The sequence below is a fragment of the Cyprinus carpio genome, chromosome B23, assembly GCF_018340385.1.
Source record: "Cyprinus carpio isolate SPL01 chromosome B23, ASM1834038v1, whole genome shotgun sequence".
NCBI lineage: Eukaryota > Metazoa > Chordata > Actinopteri > Cypriniformes > Cyprinidae > Cyprinus > Cyprinus carpio.
In genome coordinates this window covers 12,907,846-12,921,537 of record NC_056619.1, presented here as the reverse complement: position 1 = coordinate 12,921,537, position 13,692 = coordinate 12,907,846, and the positions used below count along the sequence as shown (strand labels likewise).

At 35.6% G+C, this 13,692-nt stretch overlaps 1 protein-coding gene across 1 annotated transcript; it reads left to right on the top strand.

Annotated features, from left to right (window-relative positions):
• Positions 1 to 1,398: 1,398 nt before the first annotated feature.
• On the top strand, positions 1,399 to 13,691 carry b4galt3 (UDP-Gal:betaGlcNAc beta 1,4- galactosyltransferase, polypeptide 3). Its single transcript, XM_019081216.2, has 8 exons — positions 1,399 to 1,712; positions 1,917 to 1,993; positions 3,278 to 3,752; positions 4,794 to 5,029; positions 5,221 to 5,411; positions 8,368 to 8,490; positions 11,039 to 11,143; positions 11,548 to 13,691. The coding sequence occupies exons 3-8, from the start codon at positions 3,491 to 3,493 to the stop codon at positions 11,867 to 11,869; spliced, it is 1,239 nt and encodes a 412-aa protein (XP_018936761.2). The 5' UTR covers positions 1,399 to 1,712; positions 1,917 to 1,993; positions 3,278 to 3,490; the 3' UTR covers positions 11,870 to 13,691.
• Position 13,692: the final 1 nt, after the last annotated feature.

Below are 13,692 nucleotides of genomic sequence, written 5' to 3'. Positions count from 1 at the left end.
CAGATTTTATACATTAAAATAAAACAACATTATTAAAAAATTGTGGAAGATGTATTTATGGATCTGAGTACTTGTTGTATGATTAAGTTTCTGTATATACACTATATGGACAAAAGTATCGAGACACACCTCTTAATTACTGAACTCAGCTGTTTCAATTGCTGCATGTATAAAATCAGGGACCTAGTCAGCCTCCATTATAATTTAAATTAAAATCAGATATGATATTTAAATTAACTGATATTTAAATTAAAATCAGGGACCTATCAGCCTCCATTAAAATTTGCAGTAAGTCAGTTCATTAATACTAATAATACAGTTCATGAAATTGAATCCCTGCTAGATATTACAAAGCTAACTGTAGGTGGTATAATTGGAAAATGGAAGCATTAGGAATAGCAGAAGACCAAATAAAGTCACAGTTCCAAACTTCCACTGGCATTAATATAACCGCAAAACTGTGTGGCGGGAGCTTCATGGAATGGGTTTCAATGGCTGAGCAGCTATGCGTCCAACATTGTGGGAACAGTTTTAGAAAATCCCTTTTTTATTCCAGCATGACTGTGACCCAGTGCACAAAGCAAGGTCTGTACTTTGTTGGATGAGTTTGGTGTAGAACCGAGAACATCTTTGGGATGATCCAGAACAGAGGTTGTGAGTGTTCCTGATCTCACAGATGCTTTACTGGATGAATGGGAGAGCTGTTCATTTACTCCCTCCACCTACAATTCCTCCCGGTATTGAGGAATCAAACCCACGGCCATCAGGTTACAAGACCGACTCTCTAAGAGACAAAAGTATTGGGACACACCCAATTAGGCCACAGCTGCCCCATATGTGTTTAGAATGTAATGCTATTAAAGCCTCTGGTGGTGTAATTATCAGGTGTCTGAACACTTTTGTCCAAAAAGTGTATATTAAATTGTTTAATGCCAACAACAGATCATGAAAACCTGTACAAGCTACAGCCACACTTGACAATTTAAATACATACATTTAAATTCCAGTGCTTACTCCATATCCAGATTTGAACATATACAAAAAACAAATAACTTACTTCATTAAATTTGAAAAACCATCTTAAATAACTAACTTAGTTCATTAGTGTGTGTGTGTGTGAGTGTGTGTGTGTGTGTGTGTGCTTTATATATATATAGGCTATATACTGTAAACCATAATTCGTTAGTTTGTTTTGTTGAACAATCAGTTTTACATACGTCATAATTCGTGTTATAAAATCAATATAATTACCAATCAAAATGACGATGATATTGTAAGCCCTTTGATATAATCCACATGATTCGTGTCCCTTTTTCATCTATTTAATTTCGCTTTATAAGCCTGTATCGTCATCACGAGATCATCTGGTGAATGAAAACCGCTTCCTAGAATCAAACCTGTCGTGCGTTTTCTCACTAGAAGGCAGCACTGTGATTTTAACACAGGTATCTCAGGGCTTTTATTGTAACAGCGTCAAAGATCGCCCGAGAATAGCGCGTCACCGCATCAAACATGTCTGTCAGTGGCTCTCTGCCTTGAGCATCTGACGCGCTCAGGGAGCGTTCCGCGACGCGCTCAACGCGACTGCGGATATTATACACTCTTTCGTGCGCCATAGAGGAATGATTATCCACAATCGAGTGAGTGATATTAAATGAAGGCCTAGCTATCGTCTACTGCTGGAGCCTGTTTGAAGCGTCGCTGTGGACCCGGTGAGTCAGAGGAAACGCTTGACCTGAAGTGTTGAAATTATCCGTAATATTGACAATTATTTTGCAATAATTGCTCATTGCCTGCTGTTGCTGCATGTATGGTTGCTTAATAAATACATTTCAGGTGTATCGTAGTGTAAAATTTGAGCTGGTTTGTCAGCAGGAGATCTTGTTAATCAGTCCAGAAATATCTGTCTCCTCAAGGTGCGCGATGTTTTGTGATGGACAGGAGGAGGAGGACAGTGCTCTCTCAGCCCTGTGTTTATGACCAGTCAGCACAGGTACTCGTGGAATACCAGTCTATTCACCGATAAAAGGCTCATTCCTGTTGTGCAGCACATTTTCATATCAACATGTTTTAATATAATAGCATACTGTACTCGCAGGTTTTAAACAATGAGATAATAGTTGTCACCAAATATATACATTTTTGCTATGTTTGAGTGTTCCATACACACTTCTAAAAAAAAAAAAAAGTAATTTATTAAGAAATGTTACAGGTAGGCTATTTCTTCCTATTGTTTTTTAAATCAAAAATGTTCAAACTAAACATCAGTTTCATTTATAGTCATGTAATTTACCTTCAACTAATAAAACCCAGACCTTAAATCACATCATTCTCCAGGAAGTTTTAATAAATAACTACTGCACAAACATAAGCTATGGATTTAATGAATTCTATGATGCTTCTGTTCTGTGGTGTAGATGGTTCATTGTTCTTTGAAGCATGATTTTCTGTTAGGTACATTATTATAGATATTCTATATGATATATGCGATCCTGGACCACAAAGCCATTGATAAGTCGCATGGGTATTTTTGTAGCAATAGCCAACAATGCATTGTAGGGGTCAAAACTATATTTTTTTTATGCCAAAAATCATTAGGATATTAGGCCTTAGTAAAGATCATGTTCCATGAAGATATTATGTACATTTTCTACCATAAATATATCAAAATGTTAACATTTTTGATTATTAAATGCATTGCTAAGGAATTAATGTGGACAACTTTAAAGGCGATTTTCTCAATATTTTGTTTTTCTTTTGCACCCAGATTTCAGATTTTCAAATAGTTGTATCTCGGCCAAATATAGTCCTATCCTAACAAACCATACATCAATGGAAAGCTTATTTATTCAGATGATGTAGAAATCTCAATTTTAAAAAAAATGACCCTTATGACTGGTTTTGTGGTCCAGGGTCACATATGATAATATCGGATTTTCAAAAGATTGTTAAAAATATCAAAACTATCTTCAAATTGACAACCTCAAATAAAGTAACTCACAATCCTTCTCTGAATCATCCTGGTTTCCAATTATTGTCCTGTTTTTAATTAATTAATTTATTTTGTATTATATAATCAAGCATTTATTATAATCATGCATTTTTTTTTAAAGTACTGTACCATGTAACAAGAGTGACCCAAAAAGTGTGTGGTCTTTGCTGATTTAATCCGAGATCTGACATTGATCCTGGACACACTGGCACTTTAAAGTTCTCCTTTGTTGTTAGATGTGATGGATCTGCCACTGTTGATTTTTGCGTTCCTCTGTTTTTCCAGTGACTCCCACACATGCCATAGATGTCCTTCCCTTAGCTCACTGAGCTAACTTTATTTCTCCTCATCACCCCGTTATCCTTCCACTCTTCCCTCTCTCATGCCTCTTGCTCTGTCTTCACTCTATCTCTCTTCTCTTCTCTGTCCCTTGTCCATCCCCTTTGACTTTCCCATCCTCCCTTCCTCTGTCACTCCTGCTCTGTGTTGGATGTCATAATGGTGTGCTGTGGTCGAGCGCTGGACTCCCCCTGCACTCTGGCTCTGTTGGTGGGCTTCCAGTTTGCGTTTGTCCTCTACTTCTCCCTGGGAGGCTTTCGTGGCCTAGTGTCTGTTTTGGTTCATTCCACCGAGCCTGAGATCGACTACTCTCGACCACATGACGTCTACACCAACCTCACCTCTCTGCTGCTCCACCATCCAGGACCCAGTGGACCAGAACAGCAGCTCAGTGACTGTATACTGCCCTCTTCACTGCTGGGTAGATATAAATCCACTCTGAAGTGCTTAAGACATTGATCAGTCATTGGATTTGTTACACTAACTTTTATCTTTCCATACCTGTGTGATTTTTTTCTCTTGTGGATCACAAAAAAGTATATTTTTAAGAATGTACTGGTTGCTGTTTTCCATGCAGTTACAATGACTGCAGAATGGCACTTTTAAGCTTCAAAAAAAGGACATAAAATCACCATTAAAATATTATAATTGTCCATATCATATGCTGAATTCTATGCCTTCTGGAATTATTTTTCATTTCGTGGACGGAAATCATATTAAAAAAATCATATGAATAAAAAATCAAATAAATAGAAAATAAAACCTCTAAAAGCTAAAATCAGTAATTTTAAATGCTACAAATAAATTTAAGCATCACAGTATTATAATGTACAGTATGAGAAACAGATATTCATCTTGAGATATGCTAAAGATTATGGAGGACTTGGTGCTCCAATAAATGAACGATTAAGTTAAGTTTAAAAAAAAAATTACATTCATTTTATAATTGAAAAATTATTCATTTTTTTGTTTTTAACTACAATTTAAGACATTAATTAAACAATTTTAAAAATATCTCTGTTAATTTACTTTTACGTTTATTTCCATTTTTATGTTTGAATTATCTCATTTTATTTTTTAACTGTCACTTCAAGTCCTCCATTAAGATTACATTTAACAGTAATATGAAGTTATTAGTGGTTAAAAGATGAAAGATTTAACATTTTTAAGTGAGCAATAAATGACAGCAAATGTGATTTAAATGTAAAAATGAGCATGAAGAATTAAATATCCAATATTAAAAAATAAAAAGAATAATTAAAAAATATTGCACAGTAACTGATATGCACAATATATTGTCCTTTTGTGTCCCACAAAAGAAGTCATACTGCTTTGGACTACCAGTGATTAAACAATGACATAATTTACATTTTTAGGGATAGTATTTCTTTAATTTGGTGTTGTAGGACAGATAATTTTTTTACAATAAGTGCATGTGTGCTTTCCTCCTGCTGTCTGCCAGTGGGTCCTGTTTCTGTCCACCTCTCATCACCCCCCTCCCTGGAGAAGATAAAAGAGAAGAACCCCTTGGTGACCTTAGGGGGTCATTACCGCCCACCAGACTGTGAGCCACGGCACCACACAGCCATCGTGGTCCCCTACCGGAACCGCCAGACCCACCTCCGCGCCCTCCTCTACCATCTGCACCCCTTTTTGCAGCGGCAGCAGGTCCACTACGGCATTTACATTGTGCACCAGGTCTCTTGTTCGTTGTTACGCTGACTTGTCACATCTATTGTATAGAAAAAAATCCTAGCAGTAATTAGAGGAAGTAGCTGGGACAAAGGGTAAGCATAGCTCATAGCTTATTGTCAAGCTATATTAGTGTTCTATTCTTGCCAAAGAATGCGTTTGTGTACACTTGATTTGCTCATAGTCTGTGTTATCAGTCAGGGAACTCCACGTTTAACCGAGCGAAGTTGCTGAATGTTGGAGTGCGGGAGGCACTGAAAGAGGAGGACTGGAGTTGTATTTTCCTGCATGATGTTGACCTGCTACCTGAGAATGACCACAATACCTACACCTGCCACCCCCAGTACCCTACACACCTCTCCGTAGCTATGGACAAGTTCAGATACAGGTACCCTGCCCACTATCACAGGATTGAATGTTTTAACAAAGCTTTTCTTTGTTAAAGGGGGTGAAACCTAATTAAATTTTTGAATGCATTTTTATGTTTGTAGTTATATAAGGGACACTTCAATATAACTGTTTTAGTTTTAATATTGTTATTATTATAATGATAATTTTTCATATTACAGCATGATAATATAATAATAATTATAATAAAAATGTTGTGTAGTTGGATAAAATCAAGGTTAGATGCTAGTATACACTACCGTTCAAACATTTAAAGTGCCACTATTATGGGTAATGAAAGCTTCATATTTTGGTTTTGGGAGTCCCCAACAACAGGTTGACATGCATGCAAGGTCAAAATACACTTTCATTGTCTTATAATATGAATTTATTTTTACCTTATTTGCTCAACGACTCCCAAACAATTCACTCGACGATTAATTTTTCAAACCCCTCCTTTGCGTGACACTAATCTGCGGTGATTGGTCTCATGTTCATTACATCATACCTGTAATGCCTGATAAAGCAGGTTTCTGAGCAGTGCTGCTTTGTGTACAGCGTTACAGGGGAAACTGCTATTTTTACAGCTCCAAAAGCAGCACCTAGTGGCAAAGATTGAATTAGCATTTTCATTCAGACCAATGCGAAAAGACCAACAAGTGGGCGGGCAATATGCTAATGTTTCATGTTGATGTCAACATGAAACGGCTTGGGATTCATTTTAAAAATGACTCGTTTCAATGATTCAGAATCGACTCTTTCTTTTAAGAGACAATAACTTTATACACGGTGCACTTTCAGATTTAAAACTTAGCAGGATGTTTTTATTCACATAGAGCTTGTGTTATTCACTGCATGAAAGGTAATTTTCAAAAATCCATAATGGGGCACTTTAAGATTGGTTAAAATATAATATAATATAACAAAATAATGTTTTATATTTTAATATATTTTAAAATGTAATTTATTCCTCTGATGGCAAAGCAACTTTTTCAGCAGCATTTGCAGTCTTCAGTGTCGAAAAATGCTTTATATTTTTGTGCAAACTGTGATTAATTTTTTTCAAGATCCTTTGATGAATAGAAGTTTCAAAAGAATTCCATTTATTTGTTACATTAAAATGCCTATACTGTCACTTTTGTTTAATTTAAGGCATCCTTGCTGAATAAAAGTATTAATTTCTTTAAAAGCAAAAAAAAGAACATACTGATAACAATTTTTTGGATGGTAGTGAAAGTTACATATTTTTAAATAAATTAGTTGTCAATTTTTCAATTAAATTCTACACAGTTTGATTCAAAACAGACCATTTAAAAATAAATGAAAAGAACAAAAACCGTTCATTTAACAACAGTTTTCTAGATCTTATAAAACTTCTAGAAACAAAAAGTTCATCCTCTTCACGCATGGTAAAATAGGGGATGTAGTTCATTCATTATTAGTGCTGACACAGGTGTATGCAGTAACTCATGGCTCTGGCCCTCTAAATTGACATCCAGGTCTGCACATCTCGGGTCACAGAGTCTGCATTTCTGTACTCTGCAGCCACAATGTCCACCTAGATAAAAACATTCACTGAGAACAGAAAAATTGCAGAGAAAACAACCCATATATTCAATCCACCAAGGCTGAGGACAACATCAGGACCTCTCTGTGATGAATCCGCTGAAGGCTGTAAAGCATTCAGACATGACTCAGAGAGTTAGTCCTTGGGTAGAAATACAGAGAAAATTGCAAAGAAAGATACATAGCAGCAGCTCATCTAGCTATCACTCAGTATTTACTGAACAGTACTAAAGAATTTAGAACAGGTGTTAGGAGTACAAAGGATCTCTGGAGGGCAGGTTCAATAAGCATTCAAACTTTGTTTTATTATTATTATTTAAATCAGTGAATACATTTATTCAGCAATGGATTAAATGGAGTAAAAACAATAAACAAGTTAAAAAGGGTTCTGTTTAAAATCATTTCTGTTTTATTAAACTTTGTTCATCATTTATTTGGTATTATGATCATGAAAAAATGTTCATGGTTTCATGCATCACAGTTTTCACAAAACTTTTAAGCAGCACAACATTGATAATAATAAGGACTGATCTTCAAATTAGCAAATTAGAATGATTTCTGAAGGATCACGTGACACTAGACGACTGAAAAAAAAGCTTTACCAGAATACAAAGCAAATTATATTTTAAAATATATTAAAAACCATTTATATAAAATTGTACATAATATTACTATTTGTACTGTATTTCTGATCAAATAAATGCAGCCTTGTTGAGCATGAGAGATTTCTTACAAAAACATTAAAAAAAATCTTTCCAACCCCAAACTTTTAAACAGTCATGTATATACAGCTCAACACACATCAGTTGCTATTCATGTCCTTTTTTTTCAGATTTACTCAGAGATCACATGAAAATACAGTAATATACAGGGATATACACATTATGCATGGTTGTCACATGACATCGTCATGTTGCATGTTTAATTTTTGAAATCTAATAAAACTTTACTTATTACTTTTTGTCCACGTTTATGTAAAAACCCCTTAAAAAAAAAAACAAGTCAAGAAAAACATGAATGCATTATGATTTGCACCCAGTTTTCTGCATACTGCAAATACTGTCAATTGTAGCAGGTCATATGATTATTCAGTGCATAGAAAAAATGTGTACATACTTTAGAAATATTAGTGTTGAAGTGTTCTGAAAATAGTTATTATTAAATTTTGACACAAATTTAAACAGCATTTTTTGTTAATTTATAAGGGGTCCCGGTTTCCTATCCATCTGTACAGACTGCTGTAATGATGCAATGCAGAGGTGTAGATGCACATTAAACTACAGAGGAAGCTGTGACACTTCAGATGGAATGATTGATGGAGGAAAGTAGAGACAGATGAACTCATTCCTCTGTGCCTCACCAAATCACTGCTCTGACTCCTTCCTTCCCAGACTTCCATACTCGCAGTACTTCGGAGGGGTGTCTGCTGTAACCCCGGAGCAGTACCTCAAAATGAACGGCTTTCCTAACCAGTACTGGGGCTGGGGAGGAGAGGACGATGACATCGCAGCTCGGTGAGGATAGCAGAATTCAGTTTATAATGCATTTGCATGTGTTATTTCAACATAAAACAGTCTGGAATGTAGTAGAGATCAAAGTAACTGGCACGTCTGCATCAGAAGTGCATCCTGTTAAGCATTTGTGTTGCACCTCTGTCATCTCTCCATCACCATTTTGTTCTCATTTCACATTCGCATTGGTCTCTTGTCATTATTCTCATTTTCACTGCATCCGTTTATCCCTCATGCCCTCCCCCGCATAGCCACAGGAGGGACCAGTAAGTACATGCATGAATCACTAGATTGGACTCAAGGCTTCCAACTATATAGATGTCTGTACACTTCAGTGATTACTGCCTTTTTTATTCAATAATAAATTTAAGTAATTTTATTTTTATGACAGAAAGAAACTTGCTGTAGAAGATTAAAAGTTGTTGAAGCCTTGAAACCAGAATTAGTCAGGTGTAGAGGGTTATTAGTAGTGTTGAGGATTTGAAACATATTTTCTTTATGGATAGTTCTCTCTTAAAGGGGTCATGAATTGCCTTTGTTTTTTATTTTGTACTGTTCTCTGAGGTCCACTTATAATGTTATCAAGATTTAGAAGTAATAGGCTATAAACGCATAAATACTCAGTATATATCAAACGACCTGTAATAACAAAGCAATAGTAAAAACAGTTACTCACACTTGATGCAGAACATCCAATATAGTCGGCATAGCATCGCGTTTCAATCTTTCTGAGAATCCTGCGTCGAATTGTGCCTTGTCTGTAAACGAATCCGCGATAAAATGAAGTGAACAAAGGACCAAGATGTTACTGATGTGGTATGGAACTTCATTAAAAATAAAGTTCACCAAATGAAGTTTATCATTTGGTTCCTGCGGAGACCTGCGTTTTTGTCACTCTTGTCATACCTACTACGTGTGTGAATTGGTGGGCGGGGCTAAACAGGCAGTGATGTAGAAGCAAGTGTTGATCTTCTTCTGTGGAGGCAGTGTTTAGCCACACTATTACATCATAAAGTGGTACATTCTAAAACCTGTCGTTTTGGCAGATTGGCTTCAATATAAGCTGATTTTAGACTAACGATAAAGTTTTGAGTTCTTTATAGTTTTATAGACTTCTTACATGTCAAAAGATCATGGGAATTTTGGTTTCTCAGTTCATGACCCCTTTAAGTGACTTTGGCATGAATAGGATTGAGCGTCATGAGGAATCTAATGAATCTGGTTCTGATTCCTCATTAGCAGTTGTGTTAATAATTCTTTTAGAGGAAGCTGTATTTGAAAAAACCATGATGAGATCATTTTTATAATAAATACATTTCAAAATTCTGGCAAAATGTTGACTTTTCTCTTACTTTCTTTTGTATAGGCGACATGCATTAAAACACAATAATTGGCCTAACTGTGTATTAAATAACAGTACTAAATACACAAAAATGTAGCATATTTAATTCCGCCATTATTAAAAAAAAAAAATTATAAGTACTACTGACAAAAGCCTTAGCATGTTTGTTTAACTACATGTTGTCATATGAACAACCAGTCAGTAACTACATTAAGCTTGTGTTATATTCACAAAAAAGCTAATTTGTTTGTGAATCAGACTGCACTGGTTGCCTAAATGTATTTGATTCATTAAATGATTCATAGTGGAATAAATTGGTTGAGACCAAAATAATTCATAATTGAATCATTTGGTCAAGAATCGATTGACTACACTGCCCAAAAATAGTTTTGATTCACTACAAACATCTGGCTCATAAGATTAATTAATTCTGAAACCTTTCTATACTTATATACCTATATATGTTTCACGCTGTAGATTCAGTAGTAGTGCATGACTCTGATTGACTCTCAAAATGTTTTAGTACACGCTCATGAACCATTAATGGAACCAAATGTAATTTGCTGTAATGTAATTGACTATTTCTGAGTAAGAACCAAGTCCCAACCTGCTTCGACAAGGCAGCACCTCTGAGTCTTGCTGTTTAATATGCCTACATGGTTTGATTTCACCCTGAGCGATTTTTCAGGGTACGAGACAGATCAAATCTAGTCCCAGACGAAAAGTATTTTTAGTGGAGATAATCCAGGACCCGGCTTTATGTGTTTTGGGAAAACTGACATTACATGTATTCTTGGAGAACATTTTGAAGGGCATAATATCAGCTCATGGTGATTTGTAAACCCGACTGTCTCATAATGAACCGTCAGTATCCTTGTCTGACTCAGATGACTCAGATGGCTGAACCCAAAGTTTTAAGTATTTAAAAGCTGGATTAGAAACTCCAATTTAGATGAACCTTTTGAGGATTTTTTTTTCAGTTGTGGTTAGAACCTTTTTACATAAAATTCCTCAACAAAAGTATTTTTTTAGTCCTTTTTTAGCTAGTTTACATCCATCTGGCCCACCTTGCGGACTCTGCTGGAAATAGTTTTCCTGCTGTGCTTTGCACCGCTCTTTCTTTTGTCTCTGTCTGTTTGATAATTCATACCATCCTTCTTCAGGTTTTTTTTCTTATATGTTACTTTTTCTACTTGGTTTTGTCTGTAGAGTCCGTCTCTCTGGGATGAAGATAATGCGCCCCCCTTTGGCCATTGGACATTATAAAATGATCAAACATAAAGGAGATCAGGGCAATGAGCAGAACCCGAGAAGGTGATGTCACATGCCAAATATATTATAAACTTGATGGAAACTTTCTGGTGAATTTCCAGAAACTATCCAGTTTTGTACCCTAGTTGGTACAATCTTAAAAATAAAGGTTCCAAAAGGGTTTTTTTCACAGCCATGCCATAGGCGAACCATTTTTGATTCCCCAGTGAACCTATAAGTGAACAGTTCTTAAAATTTCTTTTAAACAGTTTAATCTAAAGAACCTTTTTCCACTGTAGGAACCTTTTGTCCATCGGAAAAGTTCTATGGATGTTAACAGTTCTTCATATAGAACTATAGATGCCAATAAAGAACCTTTATTTTTAAGACTGTATGGAAAGATTTATTATTTAATCCATTTATTTTGTTTATTGAGTCAGTTCCTCTTCATGAATTTGTTCTTGTAGGTTTGACCTGCTGAAGCGCACAAGGCTGAACTGGCGCTCAGATGGATTGAACTCGCTGACTTATGAGCTCCTGTCCAAAGAGTTGGAACCATTGTACACAAATTTATCTGTCAACATTGGGGATGATCCACACCGTCCCCCTGTGAAGGCTCCACCCCGGAAGTCAGACCCTCAACCTGCTCCAACTCATAAAATGAAGACTGAAAAAGTGGGTGTGGTCTTCAATCATAATGCCACAAAAGTGGAGCCCATCCACTTGAAGGCCAGTAATGAAAGTTCAAATGTTGTTCAAAAATCTCCTTTGAACCAGGAGGTAGGATGATACTGATAATCAAGTATCCACAGACAATCCACAGGGTGAGTTATTAATGGATAGTGGAGGGAATAGCAGTTTGCTCTTTATTTTATATTGTGAAGCATTGCTACTCTAGGTAAATAAGTTCATTCCACTGAAACAGTTCGGCCGCCTCTGAATGTTGTTCAGCTGCTGATATGGTGACATTTGCACAAGCCTGAAGATCTCGTTTCACTGTAGAAGTCATATCAGAGTGGGCGGAGTTGTAAACGCTCTCGAAAGTGACCTATCGACGTACCTGTGCAAGTTCTGTGTGTTTTTGAGCCGACCTGCTGCCAGCTGCTGCTCTTCACCCAACTGTGTGTGTGGGTCTGTTTTTCTGTGCCTTTTCTTGCCCTTGGACCAGTCTCTTATCAACATGCCATGACTCATTCGAAAGCATTCTTACTGCACACCACTGTTATTTATGCTACAGTTGAATGCTCTTTCCACGTTTATTTATTTTTCTCTTCTTTTAATATCTAAATCAGCACACACTGCTTTGTGATCTAGTGCTTGAGCAGACGTGTATCACTGTGGTCTATTTTTGGTCTTACTGTACAAACTTAGAAAGGTGTGATCTTTGATAGTGAGCACTGGTTTATTTTCTCTTTTAGCAGCTCAGATGCCTATTAATAATTTTATGATGCAGTGTGAAAGAGTTTAATTATTTTAGGTATTGTGTGGTGCCTTTGTTGGATTCATTTTGGTTGTAGACAATCATTGGCATAAGCATATTAAGTGATGAAAAATTTATTTAAAATCTTTACAGACTTCTATTATTTGAATTCGGGAATATGTTTCTGTTAAATGAAATAGATTTGATGGTTTAGGTTGAAGGTGTGACTTTAGTCTAAGATATTTGATATTTAAAGATTTTATGAACAGGTAATGGGTAACTTTATGGTTAGTGATATAGCAAGAATAAATGTTATTTGTGAGTCAAAAATATTGGTTGTATCACTATTATGGCACTTTCTGTATGAAATACAATCCTTGATTATAAGCTACATTTAAAGAACAAAGATATCAGTGACAGATGTTTTTCTGTTGAAGTTATTTTGAAATGAAAATTGCATTGCACATTATATTAGCAGGTCCACTGACATTTTTCACTTCCACAATACATTTACTGTAAATGATAGTCTGAAGGTGCTCATTGAGAATTCACCCCATCATGTGACATGGTGCATATCTCACAGTAAGTACAACATATTTCAAATCTAGATATACATTTCAAAGAGGCTGTTTAAATTATTTATTCTGATTTTGATACGCAATTCTTAGTGTGACAGACTCATACGATAAAACAAAACATGGTGTTTTACTTCATGCCTTTGTAATAAAACTACAAAAAGTGTGACTTTTTGTAAATAATTCAAGATAGTATTCTGAGATGCATGTGGCAGATAAATCTATTTCATCCTAGCATATTTGCAATACCCTTGCATACCGTATATATATTGGATAAAGTACATAGTTTTCTATCAGATACAGTATTTGGCAATAGTGTTAAACTACTTTAATGCCTCTAATTTGAGAACATCATTACATCTGATATTAACTGTTTAGATGTGACCATAAAGTGGTAAGATTTTAAAGATTGTGGTTATTTTTTGTCATGTCATTTTTGGTCAAACACTGTTGATTTGAATGTGTATTCTTTTGGCTATGATGACTGTTGGTTACATAAATATACATAACGGAGACTCTGAAACTGTATTTCCACCTGTGTGTGAGTTACATTGAAGTTTGCCACAGATATTACTACTGATCAGTTATCTTGTGAATAAACACATTAACAACAGTGT